The 22,174-nt window shown below is 44.0% G+C and overlaps 1 protein-coding gene across 8 annotated transcripts in view; it reads right to left on the reverse strand.

Moving 5' to 3' along the window:
* The window catches only part of NR2C2 (nuclear receptor subfamily 2 group C member 2), a 72,151-nt gene that overhangs the window by 8,552 nt on the left and 41,425 nt on the right, over nt 1–22,174 (reverse strand). For 6 of the 8 annotated variants that reach the window (XM_081071663.1, XM_081071662.1, XM_081071664.1 and 3 more), the window contains 10 exons: nt 14,096–14,296; nt 11,903–12,005; nt 10,088–10,267; nt 9,034–9,181; nt 8,226–8,319; nt 5,823–5,956; nt 4,375–4,552; nt 2,697–2,818; nt 1,761–1,900; nt 291–428 (listed from right to left, as the gene is read on the reverse strand). In XM_081071663.1, the coding sequence (XP_080927789.1) occupies nt 291–428; nt 1,761–1,900; nt 2,697–2,818; nt 4,375–4,552; nt 5,823–5,956; nt 8,226–8,319; nt 9,034–9,181; nt 10,088–10,267; nt 11,903–12,005; nt 14,096–14,296 (1,438 nt within the window). The remainder of the gene's footprint in view (nt 1–290; nt 429–1,760; nt 1,901–2,696; nt 2,819–4,374; nt 4,553–5,822; nt 5,957–8,225; nt 8,320–9,033; nt 9,182–10,087; nt 10,268–11,902; nt 12,006–14,095; nt 14,297–22,174) is intronic. The other 2 variants (XR_013994836.1, XR_013994837.1) reach the window with 1 other exon arrangement.

The raw sequence follows: 22,174 nt of genomic DNA on the forward strand, positions 1-22,174 counted from the left end.
AAGATGGTAGAACACTATTTTGTATGCTGTAGCCCTGTTTGGCCAATGGTTTAATTAAGATACAGATGAAATCTATTCATATATGAAATCATTTCTTTGGGCCTGGCAAGGCAAGAATTTACAAGAACGTATGTATTTCTGCTAGCTAGCAAAGCACACCTCGTATGAGGACATTCAGTCACATACAGTCTGGCAGGGCTCTCTGTACACCATTGATGACAATCTGTCCATGTCCATAAACATCAGCAGACACAAGTGGGAAACTCATGAGTCATCACCGCATATCTTACCGGGGCTAAAGAGAACTATAGCTTTAAGGTATGCATACTCATAGCCGTCTATATCCAGCTTCGCCATACTGTTACAGAACTCCTGAAGCTTCCAGATGTGCTCCATGACTTGCTTTATCCGGTCACCAGAAAGTTTATCTAGAAATCAACATCACAAATCCTCTGAGAAAGGCTGATAAGAACAATAACATGAATTTCTTTGAGGGAGTAGGTTGAAAAAAGTCATTTTTCACATTTTAATGAGAAAAACCAGTGGTCAAGAGCTCAATTTTCCAGTTAAAGGTGAAGTGACAATAGGTACCTCAATTCCACTGTTATATATTCTGCCTCAATAAGGAACCCCTGGACCAACGATTCTCCCTGGCCCCACCCCAGGCAGCACCTTTGGCCTGTAGGTACAAATTGATAATTTCTTTTATTCTGTGCTTAAGACCCATATGTCTGGTCTCATCAATGAGTAAGTTTTCTAAGTCTCTTCAGACATTTAATATCTATTTGTCAACCTGAAATTTTGGCATTTTTTAGTTGTCAAAATAATTTTATGTTATCTGATTTAATCCTCATGACAATATACTTTGCTAAGGGGTGTCAGTATTACTATATTCAATTAAAAATAAAACTGAAGTTTATTTGTGAACAAATCAACTTAATTCAATAAAATGTTAGAGCGTTTTAAAAAATATCAACTTTTTATCACTATTCCAGAGGAATAACTACAAAAACAAAGGTTTAACTAAGTAATTCACAATGCTAGATATGAAATACCTGGAAAACCCTATTACAGGTGCTGTCGAATTCCAATTCGACTGCAAGTGTAGACCGTGTTAATCTCGAACCCTGGGCATGCTCCGTCTAGACAGTGTCTTTAGTGTGCTGTGGACACCGAGCATGTGGAGAGGGCACTGGCTCTCGCCTAGTCCTCCCATGCTGGGATCTGACCACCAAATGTTAGATGCTTGCTACAGATCTCAGGAGAGTCCCCTGTTCATTCACAAGGAGCTGCGTGAGGTAACTGTCCTGGACCAGGGGTCTGCATGACCCAGGCTGGTGCCCCAGATCTTCAACTTGCTGTTTCATTTGGGGCAAGCCAGGGACCTCAGTTTCCCCGTCTGTAACCCTGAGATAATAGTCTCTCTAGGGTTGTGAGGACCTGTGAGGTATTACTACACCTGAAAGGCTAATCTGTTAAGGAAGATGAAAACGTTAAGTTGTGATTATTCTGAAAACATACTAAATGCCTGTGTATCAGGAGGTTGGCAACTTTTTTCAATTATATTTTATTTCCCCCTTTCATATTTATTATATGAAAAGAAGGCAACCAGGTAGAAATTTACATGTTCTGACTGGTAAAGTCCTATTACTTAGAAGTAAACTTCCCTTGGCCTATGGATGCTATGAGACACTGAAGCTGGCCAATCTGCGATGGGCCAGCCTAGATGAAGACACACTCCCCCATACTCCCAGCCCTACCTTCCTGGATGCTGTTTTGCAGGTGGTTGACGATGGCTGCCAGGATAGTGGAGAGACTCATGACCTGTGCACACTGGGCCAGGCCGAGGGTGAAGAGCTCGTTCCAGCAGGCCCGCACCAGGCTGGTGTTACAGTCCTGCCTGGGGACACAGAGGTGAGGGTGGGTGTGGTGGATGTTGGCATTTCTCCAAGCCCCAGCATGCCCCAAACAAGTGGATTCAGAAAGTGTGTATTGAAGATCTCTGATGCCCTGGGATCGTTCTCAGGAATACCACTGCCTAAGAATCTCTTAACTAAATCTCTCTGAGGATATACTGTCTAATCTCTTTTAAAACATTCTTTAAACTTAAGTAACAAGAAATTTTAATAGGTATGACTTAACTATCGTTTCCTATAGCCTTCTAAACCTGCAGCTGTCCTGGCGTGGCTCTGTCTTAAGAGGCTGCAGGGATCATAGAGACTAAGAGATCAGTGTGAAGGGAGGAGACACACCCTACATCTGCCCGAGAAGAAAACGGAGGGCCTACAAATCAGTTGTGAGGGAGGAGCTGGACTGCAGCAGGGAGGAAGGGGCCAGCCAAGTCAGCTTTCAGGCCTGCCTCGGGTAATTTATACTCAGGATAGCATGGCTAGTGTGTTGCAAGCCATGTGTGTCCTTATCTCAGACACCTCCTGATGCAGCATGCCCCTACTTGTCTCCAGATTTCAGGCCAACTCTTGCCTCTATTTCACTCTGTCCCCTGTTCCTAGCTCTAAACCTTCTGCACATGGAGAAAGCTTGATGACGGTTTGAGGGACACTGCAGCACTGGCAACCATGGTCAGAGGAAAATCAGGTCACAGGTACAAACTAGAAGGGCCCTCGGAGAACTTCTAGGCCATTCCTAGAGAGGAGAAGGCCCTTGCCTAATGCTATGCAGAGAAAAAAGCCACTTACCCGAGTGCCTGAAAAGCTGGGATTGACCTGGCCCAGTGCATGGAGAGGAAAAGCAGGCGGGATGCAGACTCACAAATGTAGTGCACGTTGAGGTACTCTGGCATGGGGCTGGGCATCGTCAGCTAGAGAAGAGAAGGAACACAGCACAGGAGGTGATGGAGGGTCAGGGGATGGCTTGGTTTGTTAATGTGAACCCCTGTTGCGTTTCAACATCATGGCAGCCAGCGTCACTGTCTCTGATGCTGAGACTCCTGTGTGGAGCCATCCTATGAAGTGTGTGTCCTCTGCACGGGGTGCTGGTACCGGCTCCCTGTGGCTTGTTGCCCAGTGAACTACAGGTTGATGGCTCTTGGAATGTGGAATGATGGGGATCTCCACCAGCTTACCCATATAAACACATACTGTTCAACTCTTGCCACAACTGAAATGTTATTTGTTATAAGGCAATTCTATTTTGAGCTGTAGGTTAAAGTCTAAATCAAATTGGGGACTAGGGATCAAACTTCATGGACTACAGACATTTGGTAGGTGGTGGCTTCAAAGTATGAGTGAGCGAGAGCTGAGCAGAAGCCCAGATGGTAGGAGGATGATATCCTACCACCAGAATGGTGGGGCTGGGCTCCAGGAACTCCATTGTGTAGAAGAAGCTCTATGCCAGGGGTGTCCAAACTTTTTTCAACGTTTTTCACCAAGGGCCATATGCGGTAAAATACACAAACAGCCGGGCCACTCACTCGAGGTGAAGTACGTATTGCCTCACCTGGTTTATTTAAGATCTCTAAATATAATTGTTGGAATTTGCTCCGGGCCAATAAAAAATGGATCGTGGGCCACAGTTTGGACACCCCTGCTCTATGCCTTTGAAGCTTGAATCCTACTGGTGACCTATGTCCTTGGCACCCTTGGGCAACCATGAGCAGTGACCAAATCTTCCTTAAGTGACTGGCTAGATTTCTCTAGTAAATAATGCTGGGGGGACAGGAAGACTCAGTTTGGAGGCCAAGAGACTAAGAGTGTTTCAGGGAAGCTGGAAGTTCCTATAGTGAGGCCAGTGAAGGAGAGGTGGGAAGATGTATGAGACCTCACAGTACCCTTCAAGAATGTAGGAGATGGGCCGGCCCGGTGGCTCAGGCGGTTGGAGCTCCATGCTCCTAACACCGAAGGCTGCCGGTTCGATTCCCACATAGGCCAGTGGGCTCTCAACAACCAAAAAAAAAAAAAAAAAAAAAAAAAAAAAAAAAAAAGAATGTAGGAGATGTACTGCCTATGGCTCTAGAGGGCAGGCAGGACCAATGGCTGGGCATGAGGGCTAGCTGTCTATGCTGGAGCAGAAAAAGGGGCCTGCTGAGCCTGTGCTGGAACCAGGTCGTCATCAGAAAGCAGAAGGCAGAGGACTCAGCCCTCGCTGGTCAGCACCATGGAACCTTTTTGGGCAATGACAGGCTATGCCTGCTTCAAGGTAACTTTCAGAACCAAATGGCACTGTGAGCAAAAGATGAGTGAAAATGCTTCATAATGGAAACAACTGTTCTAGAATATAAGATCCTGACCAAATGCCACAATATGAAAATGAGCTCACTCCAAGGTTTGATTTTTAAATGGAGACGAGCTTTGGTAGGGCGCCTCTCTCCCAGCAGGCTGGGAGGCTGGGGGCATGTGGTTAAGTTGAACAACTCACCTTAAATGTGACGTGAGTGTCTGAAAGGAGGGGACCTTCAACCTCAATGATGGGTGTGGACTGATCTCTGCTGATGACATGGATGCTCCCTCCTCCACTGGTGTCGATGCTGTCTGCCAGGCTTGGAGGCGAGGAGCTGTCTGTGGTATTAAGTGCTTTAGCTAAGGTATCAAATGCCCTGTGAGTGACAATGAAGCAAGTATTGTGAGTCCACAGCTTTTAGGGAGAAAGGAACTCTAGCTGAGACATAATTTAGAAAACCAATGCACTGGGTAAAGATAATTATATTCTACCTGCTAAGAGAAGGGATAAAAATGAAAGCTCCTATATATTATCTGTACTTCATCTTGGGCACCAAGCCATATATTATTCATTTTCAAATGTAATTTCTATTTTTTTACAACTACTCTCCAAAGTAGAGTTCTCTGTGTTTTAGAGATGCGAAAGCTGAGGCTTACAGAAGTTAAATAAGTTTTCCAAACCACCCACACAATAAATGGTTGAACGAGAACTCTACCTAACTCAAGTCCCTCCTCTTCCCACTGGATCCAGACTTGACTTTGCTCTCAGACCGCAAGGGAATGTGAGGACCAGCCCCGCACCTGCCCAGTCCCACATAAAAGGAGCAAACACAAGAGCCAGGTTACAAGAAGAAAACCCCTCAGCGGCCACTTGCAGACTTCTGGGACCAGCTAACGCTATCTGTCATCTAATCTACCAACTTATCTGTCATCTAATCTACCAACTTTGTCATCTAATCTACCAACTTTGATGAATTTAAGCTCTAGACTCACTACTCACTACTTGGGAAAAACATACATGAGAAAAATAGGCTAAAGCAGAATTGGGAAAGGGGACGAACTATTAATAGTAATATTCAGGAACAATAAACAGTGACTGATACAAGTAACGTGTCCTCTGAAGGGTTTTCTCCTGCTACTACTGTTACTCAATGTCCTTTGTCATTATTTGGAATGAAAAGCAGATTTGATTGTTTTATATCATTCATATATACCGGGGGTGCCAAAAAAAATGAATACACATGACTTGTATTTATCTTTTGTTATCAGCATATATTGAGTATTACAATTTTAATACAGATTTTTTCCTTTCTTAAAATGTGTATACATTTTTTTGGCACCCTCTGTATATACCATGTTTCCCCCAAAATAAGACCTAGCCGGACCATTAGCTCTAATGCATCTTTTGGAGCAAAAATTAATATAAGACCCAGTCTTATAGTAAAATAATACAAAGGAAACATGGTATGAACCTACATTCCCACAGTTAAAATTTGAAAGCAGATAGACAAACAGGGGCACTGTGACAGTTTTACAATCCTTGATTAAATACCGGGTGGGTGTCAAAATGCTGCCACCCTCCTCCCCCACAGTGACTGAGTGCGCATGTCAGGAGAGGAGCCTCCACCCTCCCTCCTGTGTTCGTACCGAGTAATCTCACTTGCAGACTGGTCCTCCGGTTGCATTTCCGAAGAGTCACCATTGTTAAGAGACTCACTGAGATTGGCAAGCGAGGTTACTACATTTGCCAGTGTGCCCAGAGCTCCCTGGCTTGTTTCAGCCTATTAAACAAAAAATAACATTAAAAGAAAACACACACATGACCCTCAGGCCAATGGAGGTATAATGTTGGTTTAAAATCAGCTCCTATGGAGGGTATGACTACAAGGAATATCTTTTTGGTGATGGACTAGTTCTGCACCTTGATGGTGGTAGTAGTTACACAAATCTACACATGTGATAAAATGCCCAAACAAAAAGATATAAATTAGACATCACCAAAATTTAAACTTTTGTGCTTCAAAAGACATTATGAAGAAAGTAAAAAGACACCCCCTCAAGCAAGACACCCCACAGAATAAAGGAAATATTTGCAAATTCTACATCTGATAATGGTTTAGTTGCCAGAATGTTTAAAAAACTCTTACAACTCAATAATAAAATACAAATACAATAATACAATAATAAATACAATAATAAAATACAATAATAAAATACAGTTAAAAATGAGCAAAAGATTTAAGTAGACATTTCTTCAACGAAGATTAAACATAGCCCAAAAGCACATGAAAAGATGCTCAATATCCCTGGAAATGCAAATCCAAACCACCTCACACCCACCGAAATGACTAGGATTAAAACGACAGACAACAACAAGTGTTGGAGAGGATGTGGAGAAACTGGAATCCTCATAAACAGCTGGTGGGAATGTAAAATGGTGCAACCCATAGGGAAAACAGTCTGGCAATTCTTCAAAAGTTTAAATACAGAGTTACCAGCAATTCCACTGAAAACATGTCCATAAAAAAAAAAAAAAAACAAACTTGTGCACAAGTGTTCACAATAGCACTATTCATAACAGACAAAAAATACAAACAACCCAAATGTTCACCAGCTGATGAATGGATAAATAAAATGGGGTATAGCCATTCAAAGGCATGTTGTCAATAAAAAGGCACAGCAGGGCAGGCCCGGTGGCTCAGGCGGTTAGAGCTCGTGCTCCTAACTCCGAAGGCTGCTGCTTCGATTCTCACATGGGCCAGTGGGCTCTCAACCACAAGGTTGCCAGTTCGATTCCTCGAGTCCCGCAAGGGATGGTGGGCTCCACCCCCTGCAACTAGAAAATGGCAACTGGACCTGGAGCTGAGCTGTGCCCTCCACAACTAAGATTGAAAGGACAACAACTTGACTTGGAATAAAACTCCTGGAAGTACACACTGTTCCCCCAATAAAGTCTTGTTCCCCTTCCCCAATAAAATCTATAAAAAAAATGAAATAAAAATAAAATAAAAAGGCACAGCAGAACACTCCTTGATCCCTCGCTAATCAAGATCCCTCGGTAATCAAGGTTGTCCATGTCTTCCTTTCAGTCTTAGTTTCTCTCCACCCCACTCCCCGGTCAGTCACGGTCCCGAATGTCTCTGGGTGACAGCAGCAAGCCAGGTGTGGTGTTCAGGTCACGCACATCATCGCTGTCCAAAAATGGGAACCTCCAAGCCTAACCTGAGAATCACCAGGTGAAGGGCAGCTCTCCATTGCAGCCAGTGGCTCTCATTTTTGCCTGTTCTTTCCTAAAAGAGGGTGCTCCCTAATGCACTGAGCATGCGCACCAATGTGCACATGAACATTCCTTCAGGAAGGAAGCCTGAAGGCCCAGCTCTGATTCTAACGGCAGCAGCAAGGCCAGTGCTATTACCAAGTCACTCATTTTAGAGAAGAAAATCAGACCTCAGCCGTGGCGGGCTGCTACTTTATCATTATTTGGGTTACATCAGGAACAATTAGAAAGCAATGGCCATGGATAAAACCCTCCTCCGTAGTTACCTTCAAGAAGTTAGCCAGTTGTCTCTCTTGGATTGACAAATCTCTCTGTTCACAACAAGTTAAATTCCCTATGGCTGATTTGCTTTAGTAGTTTTAGAATTGTTAGAATCCTGGCTGAACTTCCTCCTGCAGATCATCTAATACAAAGGAACTAGAGGCTTCTGCAAAATGCCATCCTAGGATAAGTAGCTATTTTCTCAGCATGCCATAGTTTGCCAATGTGTGTATGGGGGTGGCGGGAGGGGTGGGAGGAAAACCTTACAGAGAAGAGAACCATAGGACTTTTACCAAATTGAACGCTATACCCCGTGATAACGACTGGCCAGGCAGTCCTGACTGAGTTTCTGAAAAGCCATCAGCATCCCTAAAACAAATCATAGGGGTCTGAATCAGAAGAAGGCCATGCTTTCAACGTGGTCTCTGAAGGCCAACAAGAAGGTGGGTGCACACATTTAGAGAAGCAGTCTGCACTGCAACAGAAAGGTCGAGGAGAAGACATAACATCACCTTGGAATCTGTGGCCAGCAGAACTGTACCATCTTCACGTATCAAAGGCTGCTGGATGTTCACAAGCATCCCTGGATCAAGAAGACCTGTTTGTCTATTTAAGACATAAAGAAACCAGAGTAGCTTCCAACATTTAATGTACAGTATAGTCATGCTATGTTTCTCTGTCCCTGTCACGTCTGCAGAACTGTCTGAGTAAAAGAAAACTAACTAGATGCAGCCACCAAATGACTGGACACCCCCATCTCTCTGCAATGAGATGTGCACACAGCCATGTCTACAGCCGGAGACAGGATGACACACAGACAACATCCTCAGGGCTTCCATGCGGACTTGATCTTCAGAGTATCACCAAGGCATTGTCAACTTTAGTTCCCTGTTACACATTTGGATTTGTTTTCCCTCTCTCTGTTCCTTTTAAATTAAGTTCAATATATTACATTTAAAAGAACATATAAGTTACTTGTGGTACTATCTGGGACCACACCTGGGACTTAGGCCTTTTGTCTATACTGCAAAAAAGCTCCATTCTTGAATTACAGAACTGTTTTCCTGTAAGAATAATGCCCAAACTATAGGACATAATCCAAGCCCGAGACAGGAAAAATTCTGACCCCATCTTAAACTAGCCATCCTCAGTCCTGTCCAGAGGTTTGACTGGAACCGCTCCAAAAAGCGGGATGAGGCAGGACAAGGCTCTGGCTGTGGCAGGCAGGCGATACAAGCCCCTTTCCCAGAAACATCAGTGCCTCCTCTGATCATCTACGAAGGCTGATGGCAGTGCTGCTCTGTCAAAACAGGGACTGACCTTGTTCCATCTTTATCTGCCACAAACGTGGGAGTGGCTATCAGAGGACTTCTCAGGTCCTTCCGGATATAGATTTTCTCAGTTGACGCAGCACAATTGCTTGGTTTCTCCCGTTGCACATCAAAGGGCTTTCGTTCACTCTGCACAGCTTAAATCACAACATAAATAGTCATGTTTAGAGGAAAGATTTTAATCAATAAAAACCATATCCTTCACGGTTTAAAGTAAGGGGTCTTCCTTACAAAGTCTAACTCAATTTTCACAGTGGACTTTTCAGCCAAAGGAAAGAAAGGTTCAAAGCCAAACAATGCTACGTTAAATCCAAAGGCAGGAAAAGGAGCTCAAGATGGTGGGCGCTGCCTGTGAAGAATGGCAGCTCGGCCTTGGCACAGCCTTGTGGGGCCCACACGGGGCCCTCTGGGTTTTCACTTCTTACCTGCTGACGAAACGGACTCTCTCCAGGATAAGAAACACCCATCTTCAAGGGGGTCCCTAACAGAGAGCTTGTCCAATGCCACATTGCAGAGGAACAATTCTGATGCCCAACTCAAGTCTGCATTTTCTATCACCCTAGCAACCACTCCCTTCAACAATCTGGTATACAGAACAGGTATACATGCCAGAAACAACTGAAGAAAATGAAGACTGAGCCCCAAATCCAATACATAAGGTAAAGGGTTCTATTTCAGAGGAAGACCCTGTGGCTGGGAGAGCCTGCATATCTTCCCAAGGCCTCACGGCTCCTAAGTGGCAAACCTGGAGCTTGGTCTGGTATAAGCTTTACTCCAAAACCTGTGTTCACCCCACTCCACAGTGCTGCTTCTTGACTTATCTGGAGGCGTAGTAACATACACACCATGAGAAACGACCAACCCAAGCAATGTCGGCACTGAAGAACCTAGCTGATCGAGAAGGTAAACCAAAATGAAGCCAGAATGGACACTTTTCCTTAGTATTTTAAAGTCAGGTACAGCAACCTTTCTTAATAGACTTGTACTTGCTCACTTCCTCCCTCCCTGTTAACTCACGTGGTTTCTTTAATACCGTTACTCACATTCCATTTTCATGCCCATCTCTAAGCATTTTTTCAGCCGGCAAAACTGACAGCGGTTCCGGTGGTGCTTATTGATGATACAGTCTTGGTTGCTCCGGCAGCTGTAGGTCAAATTTTTCCTTACGCTCCTTTTGAAGAAACCTTTGCAACCTTCACAACTGACAGCCCCATAGTGACGGCCTGCAAGGATAAAGAGTACAAGAAGTGGTTTACCGAGAGAAGAGGTGACCTGTCACAGGTCTGTCTTTAAGGCAAGACTATCAAAGCGACTGGTGTGCAGTGTCAGTTGCGGCTCCATGTGTGGACAACCCATAGGGTATGGTGCCCAGGTCTTTCACGTCATTTCTCTACACTCTTTAGTGAGGTCATGATGGAAAAACTTAAGCTCAGATAGGTTACGTGACAGCTGGTAAATGGCGTGACCTGAGTGCTTTTAGGACACGGAGGACGTGCCATACACTTGCCATACAGTACAAGCTCACAGGGATGGCCGAACTGTGCTGTCCTCAGCACGCATCTGGTCCTGGTTTTCAAGACCTAGGCTTTTGAGGCTACTCAGCTCCCCTGCCCTGCCAAGAGCAGCAGGTAGCAAACGCATGCATGAGCAGTTTGGGCACACAGGGTCTCCCCGCATTTATTCTCCGTGTGAATCATGTGCTGGCCCCCCTCACCTCCCCTGGGGGAAGTGGAATGATGATGGGAAGCAGCATGGGCACTGTGGCTGCATGGGCCACAGTGAAGGAAGGTTGTCATGTGGCTTAGCTGGGTTAGCTAGACAGGCCCTTTCGGAAACACAGTCCTAGAAATACATTATTAAACACAGTTCTTTCTTTCCTAATCTTGGTTACTGTGGTGTCTCTTAACTTCTAATTACCAATGACACTAAAAAGAGCCCTCCACCTCAGTTCACCCTTCTTAGTTCACAAAGTACTTCCTAAGAGGCTTGGTCTAGCCTCCTTTAAAAAAACAAAAACAAAAACCAAACAGGACCACAAAGTATCCAAAGTTCGTGTGAATTTTGTGACCCCAGAATAAAGTGGCACCAAGCAGCCACCACAGAACTCAGGCCCATGCCCTGCGCATCGCTGGAACTACAAACGCAGTAACTATTTCTCCACTCCTCCCGGCCTGCCTCACTGTCTCCTACAGCTCCCAGTGTGAGCAGGCCAAGGCTGGACTGTTGGGCCAGGCATCTCCTCCAGCCTCCTGGTGCCCACACGCTAACCACAGAAGCCTGGGTCTCTGCCCTCAAGACACCGGGGAGTGGACATTAAACTCTCTGGGCCCTGGCCTCACCAGCTGGAATGCCCTTTTGCTTTCCCCAACATGCACACATTCAACCTCCAAATCTCACAGAGTAACTGCCTCTGGGGACCTTTCCTGACCCTGGGACTCCAGCCAGAATCACAAGCTCCCTCTTCCTCCACTTCAGCCATTTATCACATTGGGTTACAGTGAGGGAATGACAGAGACAGTTAACAGGATGAAGGGGGAATAAATAACACATTTTGTGAAATGGCAAAGCATTGTGGCAACACTGACTAGATTAGTGATTACTTTCTTAGTAGCAATACATATTCAACACTCAACCAAGATTTACAAATCAAAGAAATAGTTCTTGACTTTTCCTTTTGATTCTAATAATCTGACAAACTGTTCTGCTTATATGTATCATTACCCCAATAAGAAAAGTGGAGCTCATGGTTTGAAACCTACAAACCTACAGAAAATGTTTTCTCTCCATTACCCTTCTCCCCAATCTGGTTCATAATGTTGGTCCACGATGCACACCCAGCATAACCTGGGGTTACTTACCGGAGGCTTTGTCGCCACAGACCACACAGTACTCTACCACCTGGGGCCGTTGGACGTCGGCCTTCCCCAGCAAACGCTCCACAGAAGCAGAGTCCGTGACGATCTAAGAAGAATCAGGAAACAAGCAGGGTACAGATTAAAAATCAGACTGCTGATGTGAAAAAAAAAAAAAAATCAGACTGCTAAGCAAAGTAATGTTTAACTGTAAATTCTTAATCTTGGGTTTCTAAGCAGGAGAACTCTGAGCAGAACTGGGAAAATTCCACCTGACAACCGGAATGGCCTTGCTTTTCTGGACTGCACCCCTTCAATGGGAGTAGGGGTTGGGGGCTCTCCAGGGTCAGGTACTGGTTTTTACTGATCTGTTCTACCTGGCTACCACAACCACCCAGGATTGGGGGCCATGTGGGGAATCACACAGAGCCCCCAACATAAAGATACTGAAGTCTTTCTGGCTGCCTCTCTGTACCCATGAAACAGCTTGAAAGTATGCAGAGAGGTACATTTGTCAGAGAAACAATCAAACTCTATTAATTAAATAAATAGGTCTCTCACTAAGGCAGCTTAGAGTGGAAGGACTAGAATAGGTGATCTCCAAAACCTATTATTTCTCCTTCATTTATAGGTGACTTTCTAGATGACAAACAGTGCTACTCATCCAGAAGAATACTGTAACTTATGCTAATGTACCGAATATAAGCCTTACAATGATTTACGTATGGTGGGAATATATACAGAAATCATGTAGAATGACTTCTTGTAAAACATGCAACCAAATCAATAGCCATCCTTTCACAAACAAGGAGTAGTCTAAATAAGCAGGCAAGAATTCGGATTTCAGATGATTGGAATGTACTCTGGGAAAGGAAGGATGAGGCAATATTTATTAACTGCACCATGAAATAGCTCAAAAGTATAGTTCTGGTGTTCTGAATCCAACTCTATCAGGAGAAGAAAAAAAATCATGTCCTTAATTTTCTCCATAGCGAAAAGTCTGCCCCAAAACACATGGATTCTTAGCAGCGTTATTTGCAGTAGCCAAAAGGTAGAAGCAACTCAAGTGTCCATCAACAGATGAATGGATAAACAAAGTGTGGTTTGAGAGACCTACTTATTTAATTAATGGATAAGCATAATGGAATATTTAGTCTTAAAAAAAGAAATTCTGATACCTGCTACAACATAGATGAACCTTGAAAACATTATGCTAAGTGATATAAGCCACTCACAAAAGGACAAATATTGTAGGATTTCACTTAAATGAGGTCCCTAGAGTAGTTAGACAGAAAGTAGGATGGTGGTTGCCAGGGGCTGGTGGAGGAGGGAATGGGGAGTTGGTGTTTAATGGGTACAGAATTTCAGTTTGGGAAGATAAAAAGGGTTCTGGAGATGGACAGTGGTGATGGTTACACAACAACGTGAATGTACTTACTGCCACTGAACTATACACCTAAAAATGATTAAGATGGTTCAATTTTGATACATTTCATCACAAACTTAAAAATAAAAAAATAAAAACATGGATTCCAACTTGATCCTGACTAAACATGTTCCATGTTTGGCAACCATGAGACACTGCCCTCCAGTCTCTGTTTCTTCCAGTGCCGGGCTTGGAAATTTAGTGCTTCCCAACAGCCCTGCTTTCCTTAAGCCTTTGCTCTTCTCCTTCCTGAGCCCATCCCGCCCTGCCAGGGTTGGAAGAAGCAGGGCACAGACAGAGATGAGAACTGAGGGGCCGAAGCAGCAGTTCACAGGAGCATGGAAGGACACAGCGACGAGCTGGACCCGGCCTGACCACCTGGACAAGGCTGAGCTAAGAGTTAGGAACAAGTCAGACCTTGTCTGACTGTGGTCAGCCCTAGGTCGCATCCCTAAAATATCCTGGGCCAAGGGCTGCCACCGTGTGTGGCCTTAGTTCAGTGGCCTCAGTGCCACCTTGCTCATGCCAGTCTCCTACGGGCCACTGATTTTTCCCAGTTCAACTACCATCCCACCTAAGCATTATCGTTGGCTGCCTTGTGGGTCTTGCCATTCATTTGTTGATTTTTTACTTTAGCCAAAGCAGCAACCTGCCATGTCTGCCAGTCCCCAAAGGACTTTCTGGAGATGGATTTGACCTCCGAAACAGAGGTTAGAGTCAGGAACAAGTCCAGTAGCACAAGTGCTGACATAACACCTGTCAGTAGGCCTTACCTGGATCCTGCCGGGGACAAGGTTGTCCGAGGTGGTGAATATGAGCTGTTTGGCGCTGGATGTCTCCGGGGAAGCCAGGATCACCTTCCCAGTTCCAGCTCCATCTGGGCTGGTCAGGATGAACTGCTGCTTGGGGGAGCCGGAGGCGTCCACTGCGGTGACTATCTGGATCTTCTGTCCTGTCTGCTGGTCTGTCACAATCTACAAGACACAACATGGAGGCTGCTCTCACGGGGCATCATGTGACTCATGCATTCGCAGGCGGTACTCAAAGCAGTCACCGCCCAACGCCGTCCTGGATTCCATGGTGGTCCACGAAGCAGTTTCACCAGTGCACGGTGAAGTGAGAAAAATAAAACACAACAGTGAGCTTTTCAGAAGCCAATTTTCATAAAGCTAATTTATTCTAGGATGTTATCATTCCCGCTATTTCTAGAATTAAAATGCCCTTTGGGGTAGGAGAAGGGGGAATTGGATGAAGATGGTCAAAAAGGTACAAACTTCCAGTTTTACGATAAGTAAGTCCTGGGGATGGAATATACAGCACAGTGATTATAGTTAACTCTGCTGTCCTATGTAGTTGACAGTCATTAAATAGAGAGCAGATTCTAAGAGTTCTCATCAAAAGGAAACAAATACCTTCTTTTTTTCTGTATTTGTATGAGATGATGGATATTAACTAAACTTACTGTGGTAATCATCTCACAATATATGTGAGTCAAGTCATTATGCTGGATACCTTGAACTTATGCTGCATGTCAATCATATCAATAAAACTACAGAAAGAAAAGCTCTTTCTTTTATAAAATGAAGACAGTAATAAATAGATGATAGATTTAATTACAAAACAACAACTATCTTTGTCCTAGGCGTAATAAAAATATGAACAACTCTAATTTTGAAATGCTACTGATCAACGAAAACCAGACACCTGGGACTGACTGCTTGAAAGAGGGGTTGTTTCTGAAGGGCAGGGCCTGTGAGTAATCTCGCCTTGGGGGCTAGCACACAGGGAGCCCTCTGCTAACATCCCCGATTTCTCCCACTTCCTGACTCAGAGGCCTTTCAGAATAGAGACGACGCCTGATTCAGGGCTAGACCCCCAGGGCCAGCACAGGGCCTGACCCCTGCAGAGCAGACCTGAATCACTGATTGTAGAATCACTGAAGGCAGTGGCTGCTGACCCTGCAGATGTCCTGCCCCTGACCCCACGAGGGTCTCCTACTGTCAGAGCACACCTCTTCCCAGAGTCCCTAAGCGCATCAGTCAGGATTAAAACAGATGTCATGGCAAGGGTGACTTCTCTTACTCATTCAGAAAGTTCTCTGAAGCTGTTTGAGTCCCTGCCCTGCCTCTTTCCCAGGTTAAATGCCCCGCTTAGAGCACTGCCCACCTTCTCCCTGAGGACACCAACAGGCCTTCACTGAAAACAGGAGTCTTGGGGCCCTTGGCAAGGGGAGATGTGCTTTATCTCTGGCTGGAACTCAGTTCCTACAGCATATTTATGGGCAGATCTGGCATCTGCTTGTCTTGATAGACGATGCTTTGTGACATGGAATTTTTCCACAGCTGAACAGGAAACTCACACAGAGTCTAACACAAGAGCTTTGCCAACTGTACAATATGGAAAACCAGACAATTCTGGTTGGTTCAAAAGAAAGTAACATAGGCAAGAAAGATTCAATCACTTAACACATGTTTACTGAGCACCCACTATGCGTCAAGCACTGTTCTCAGTACTAGGGATAGGGACATACACACCCAAAGACCCACCTTGTAGAGCTAACCTTCTAGCAGGGGAAACAGACAGTGAGCACTCATAGTACATCCATGAAGTAAGTGCCATAGAGAAAACTAAAAAGCAGGGTAAATGGACACAATATGACATGGGGAAGAAGCCAAGGGAAACACTTTAGGAAGAAAGACCTCTCCGAGGGAGTGACGATGAGCAAATACCTGAATGATGTAAGAGAGGAAGCCATGCAAAGATGTGGCAAAGTGTGTTACTGGCTGAGGGCCCAGTAAGTGCACGACCAGAAAGAACAGCAGACTGGGGACAGAAGACACAAAAACGAATCCTTAGCTGATGGCTGGGCACAAATCCCAGTAAATCATCATTTCCAATTGAAGGATCAAAAGATCTTTAAGGCTGAAGAACAGATTGAGAGAGAAGGAAAGGAAGTACCTTTCATTGTTATAATCTGTGGCATACCCAGAGTCCCCTGAAACGCAAAAACATGACACAAAAAACCTTGTAAAAAGAATTCTCTTTTAAAAAACTTTCCTACCCAATGATCAACTGAAAGACTGGTTGACAAACACTTCTCTCAGATGCCACAGATGGGACTTCCTGCCTTAGGCAAGAGGTCAGCACAATGACTTTCAAAAAGCCCTCATCACACTGAGATCTGAGTCAAATGTCTGACTTCCTTTTCCCATCTACCGATTCTTATTTCCTTCCTAAAGTGTTTTCCCTGCTAAGAAACAAAATAGTCATGTGAATTAGAGGGCTCTTAAATGACCAACTACAACCAAGGCAAGGCTAGTAAGTCCTTCAGCCTTGGTATGTTCAGAAATAACACACACTGCGCCTGGGGACACACAGTAACTGGAGTGTCACTTCCTTTTATGTTATTCCCGGGTCCTCTTGGTTGAGGCAAGGCATGTATGGAGCCGGGAAGGAGCTGGGAGGACTGGGTCTGGACAGGGACAGTTGCTCTTGGTGACTCTATAACATATCCCAAAGCCCAGACTATTTTCTTCCCTTCCCAAAGACTCAGGCTCACATGAGTTCAATGAATTATTTATAAAACATTAAAAAATTTTTTGTTTATCCTTCTCTCCCAAGATATTTGCATTTTCCAGTTAGATATTGCCTTCATGAAAAAAACAAAACATGTAAGCAGAAAAAAAAAATTCCCCAAATACCCACTGGAACCCCCGGGGTGACCATGAGGCAAACCAAGACCTTCCACAGCTGAACAGGAAACTCACAGAGTCTAACACAAGAACTTTGCCAACTGTTCAATATGGAAAACAGGTAGCCTCCCGTTGAATGAGACCAAGGAAACACTAAACTGAGAAAATATATCTAGACTTATTAACATTTAAGTCTCCTGTGGAGAAGTGGAAGTGAGATATTATGGGTTGAACTGTGTCCCCCAAAAAGAGATGGTTAAGTCCTAAGTCCTAACCCATGGTACCTGTGAACGTGACCTTATTTGGAAACAGGGCATTTGCAGATGTAATCAAGTTAGGATGAGGCCATATTGGATTAGGGTAGTAGGCCCTAAATCCAACGACTGGTGTCCTCATAGGAAGGCCATGTGATGTCAGAGACAGATTCCCATAGGCCCTGTGATTTCCACTGCACAATTTTGCACAGTGTGGGAATTTTTAGGAATGCACATGTCACATTATAGCAGAGCTGACTGTATTCTACTAGCACAAGGCTCTTTCTAGTTCTTTCTCCAAAGGACCTCAATGTGACCTGGCACACTGCTGTTCTCCTCCATGTTACCCACTCTCTGTTCCAGCTAGGCTGGGCTCACCATTTCTGTTGTACAGAAGAACCTGCAAATGGACCCCTGAAGGTAAAAACCGGCCACTGGATAACTTGTTTCACTTCCAAAAGTTTAAAAATTTAAAAAACTGGATGCCAACATCTGAAAATAGAATTGTTTCCCATAAATATCAGACCTACAGTTCTCTTGAAAAACTGGAAACTCTGGCCATCCAGGGTCCAAGTTCCCCCATGTCAACAGCTAACTGGGTGTGACTGCCTCTTTAGATGGGGCACAGGCTCTCTGGTTTGTCCCAATCCCCACCTTGTCAACGTGATCCTGTAAATACCTGAATTTGTGATCCTGAGATAGAGTTTTGCAGCTAGAGCTGCAGATGGAATGCCTGCTCTACTGCTTCCCAACTGTGTCAGCATGGAGCAGTTATACAAGCCTTCTGAGCCTCTGTTTACATATCCACAAAAAAAGGATTATTAAGAAAGTGAAATGATACAAGGTGTGTGAAAGTACTTGGTATACCGCCCAGAACATAACAGGACCCTGGTAAAAGTATTTCCTTTCTCTAAGCTCTTACATAGTGCGCTCCTCGCTTGGGAAGTCATGTCTTAGTTCTTTTAGCTCATCAAATCTTTCTAAGTGGGAAAATTAAGACTTTTTACTATAGCTCAATTAGCCTTTCAATCATTCCTCAAATACTTACAAAGGTCTACTCTGTGCCAGGTGCTTTGCTAGATTACAGGCATTATGGAGATGGCTCCTGCTTTCATGAAGCTTTCAGTTTACTGGAAGAGACTGGTAAAAAACAAGTAAACAGACCAGCTAGTTAACAATTTCAGTTTATATGCTATGTATTATGAGGGAAAAAATCAGGTTGGGGTTAAGAGAGAATAACACAAACACTAACTTTAGAAAGAAGGTAAAGGAAGGCTCTGTGAGGAGGGGGCATTTAAAACAAGATTCAAGGCTGAGAAGACAGACAGATAAAGGTTTAGGGAAAACCGTGTTCTAAGCAATAGGAAATGTTCTGGCATATGGAAAACCCTAAGAGAAAGCAACTCTTAGAACCGATCTCAGGCCCATGGACAATGAAGAGTGGCCCAAGGAACCCAGACAGAGAGGTGGATTGGCCTTGCTGGGAGTAGGGATTTCATTCAAAGTACCATCAGAGCCATTCAGGGTATTTCCCCTCCTAAAATCAGGTCTTCAAGTTCTTACACTATTTTATATCTATCTTATACTATTATTAATAGATATGCATGAGCCCACACACACCACATACATATTTGTGTATAAATAAATATATAAAATTTGTCAGATAATTAAAGGTCAGGGTATATTACAGCATAATAAGGGAAAAATAGCAAAGATGATTAAATTAAAATAAAAAAACTAAAGGAAATCTATTTAAAAACACTTTTGGACCAATGCAAAAAAGTAAATGATTCCAGTCAAGATGGTGAAGTGGATAAACACTGTGCCCTCCATCTCCCACGACCATATCAAAATTACAACTACAGAACAACCATCTTCGAGAATCGCCTGAAATCTATTTGAACAAAAGTCCTATAACTAAGGATATAGAGAAGAAGCCATGTCAAGATAGGAGGAGCAGAGACGTGGCATGGCCTGGTCCCACACCCACATGAGGTATTTAAAAACTGGGAGGGATATCTCAGCTGCAGAGGTACCCCCTGAGGAGCAAGGGGTTGTACCCCACGCCAGGCGTCCCAGCCTAGGGTTCCAGGGCTGGGAAGAGAAGTTCCTATAACTTCTGGCTGTGAAAACCAGTGGACTGTGGCTGAGTGAGGAAGAGGTCTGCTGGAGTCCCAGGTGATCCTTTTGAAGGGCCTGTGCACAGACTTACTCGCTGATGGACTCACTTGCTCTGAGCTCCAGTGTGGGTGCAGCAGCTCGGAACTGAGTTGTCTGACTTCAGAGTGAGGGCTAAAGGGACAGCTTTTTCCCCAGAAAGAAGTGCTGGCAGAAGCCATTGTTCCTTTGTTGAGTCCTTCCCTTACCCAGCCTGTAGGTGCACCCAAGTACCATATCTAAGTCTCTATCGATGTGGCTAACACTGTTCGTTCACCCCACCTTGGTGATTCCCTGAAACCCTGCCCCACCCAACTTTTGGGTCCACCCAAGCCATTTCCAGTGGGTTTTCTATACAAATGGCCTGTCTTGGTGAATGCTGCAGAATTCCCTAAAATCTCTCAAACGTTTCTGGCCTCTGCATGTTCTGTACCTCTTGCTAAGCAGCCCCAAGCATGGCACTAGCAGCAGGCAGCCTTAGTTTTCAGCTTAGCTTCTCCTAGGCACCTCTAAGCCCAGCACAAGTAGCAACCACCTGCAGATCACTTTGTAGCTCATACCCAGTGGCCCTGGGTAGGGCACAGGCAGCAGCTGAACTTAGTCTGCACCAGAGCCCCTCCCTTGAGGCCACAGAACCAAATACCTGGTGGTCAGCTTCAGACCCCACCAGAGCACCACCCCATCACCTCCACAAATGACACATCCAAAGGGCAGACTCAGCAGGCACTAGGGCCCTGCTAACGTGAGTCCTACTCCATAGAGTTGGCCCCTGCACAACAGTGCCTTCCCTATAGTCACAGTCAGTCCTCATACTGACGTGCAAACCCTCCCACTGGCGTGCAAACAGCAATCAGGTTCAACTACAACAGGACTGTACACACAACCCACACAAGGGACATACCTGCAGCACCCAGCTCAGGTGACCAGGGAGACTGTATACCACAAGACACCTACTACATCGGCCACTCTACCAAGACCAGGAGACACAGCACCCCTACCTACTACACAGAAACAAACACAGGGAGGCAGCCAAAATGGGGAGACAAAGAAACATGTCCAATGAAAGAACAGACCAGAAGAACTAAACAAAAATGGAGACAAGCAATCTACCAGATGCAGAGTTTAAAACACTGATTATAAGGATGCTCAAAGATCTCAGTGAGAACTTCAACAAAGAGATAGGAAACATAAAAATGGAGATTTAAAAAAAAAGAAATGAAGAACACAGTACTGAAATGAAGAACACATTAGAGGGAATCAATAGTAGATTAGATGAAACAGGATCAAATCAATAATTTGGAAGGCAGCAGAAAACACCCAATCAGAACAGCAAAAAGGAAAAATACAAAAAAAAAAATGAGGATAGTTTAAGGGACCTCTGGGACAAACAACATCAAGTGTACCAATATTCACATCATAGGAGTACCAGGAGGAAAAGAGAGCAAGGTATTGAAAACCTATTAGAAGAAATAATGACATAAAACTTCCTTAACCTAGTGAAGGAAATTGACATATGAGTCCAGGAAGCACAGAGAGTCCCAAACAAGAGTAACCTAAAGAAGCCCACACCAAGACACATCATAATTAAAATGCCAAAGGTTAAAGACAAAGATGGAATCTTAAAAGCAGCAAGAGAAAAGCAGTTTTCTACAAGGGAGCTCCCATAAAACTGTCAGCTGATTTCTCAACAGAAACTTTGCAGACCAGAAGGAACTGGCACAAAATAGTGAAAGTGAGGGAAAGCAAGGACCTACAATCAAGATTACTCTACCCAGCAAAGCTATCATTTAGAATTGAAAGACAGATAAAGAGCTTCCCAGACAAGAAAAAGATAAAGGAATTCATCACCACTAAACCAATATTATTAAACCAGTATTACAAGAAATGTTAAAGGGATTTCTTTAAGAAGAAAAAGAGATAAAAATATGAATAAAATGGTAATAACTACATTTAACTAAATTTACCAACAATTACTTTAAATGTAAATGAATTAAATGCTCCAATCAAAAGACATAAGGTGGCTGAATGTAAAAGAAAATAAGAGTCTTACACATGTTGCTTACAAGAGACTCACTTCATATTAAAAGTCACACACAGACTGAAAGTAGAGATGGAAAAAGATATTTCATGATAACAGAAATGGAAAAAACAACAAAAAAAACCCAAACAAAACTGGGGCAGCAATACTTACACCAGACAAAATAGGCTATAACAAGAAACAAACAAAGGCTGTAACAGGAGACAAAGAAGGACCCAGTAATTCCACTTCTGTGTATTTATCCAAAGAAACCTAGAACACAAATTTGAAAAGTATAACATGTGGTTACTTCATAAGCTAGACGAGCTTCAAGACACAGACTCTCTGAGGAGGAATACCTAAGGAAGCCCCAGTCAACACACAAAACCAAAGATACAGGAGGAATTCGAAACGTCTAGCATCTACAGCTATAGGAAAACATTAAATACAGCTCAACCCCTAGCCAGATTAATATAAATCCTCATACTAGAGGTTTCTTTACCTCAGTTCCTATTACCTGTTACAGCTAATACTGTCTGGCATTCAACAGAAAATTTACAAGGCATGCCAAAAGGCAAGAAAAACACAATCTGAAGAGACAAAACAAGTATCAGAACCAGACTCAGACATGACACAAATGTGGGAATTATCAAAGAATTTAAAACAACCATGATTAATATGTTAAGGTCTCTAAAAGAAAAAGGACAACATGCAAGAACAGAAGAGAATGTA

Source organism: Rhinolophus hipposideros, assembly GCF_964194185.1.
Source record: "Rhinolophus hipposideros genome assembly, chromosome: 14".
Classification (NCBI taxonomy): Eukaryota; Metazoa; Chordata; class Mammalia; order Chiroptera; family Rhinolophidae; genus Rhinolophus; species Rhinolophus hipposideros.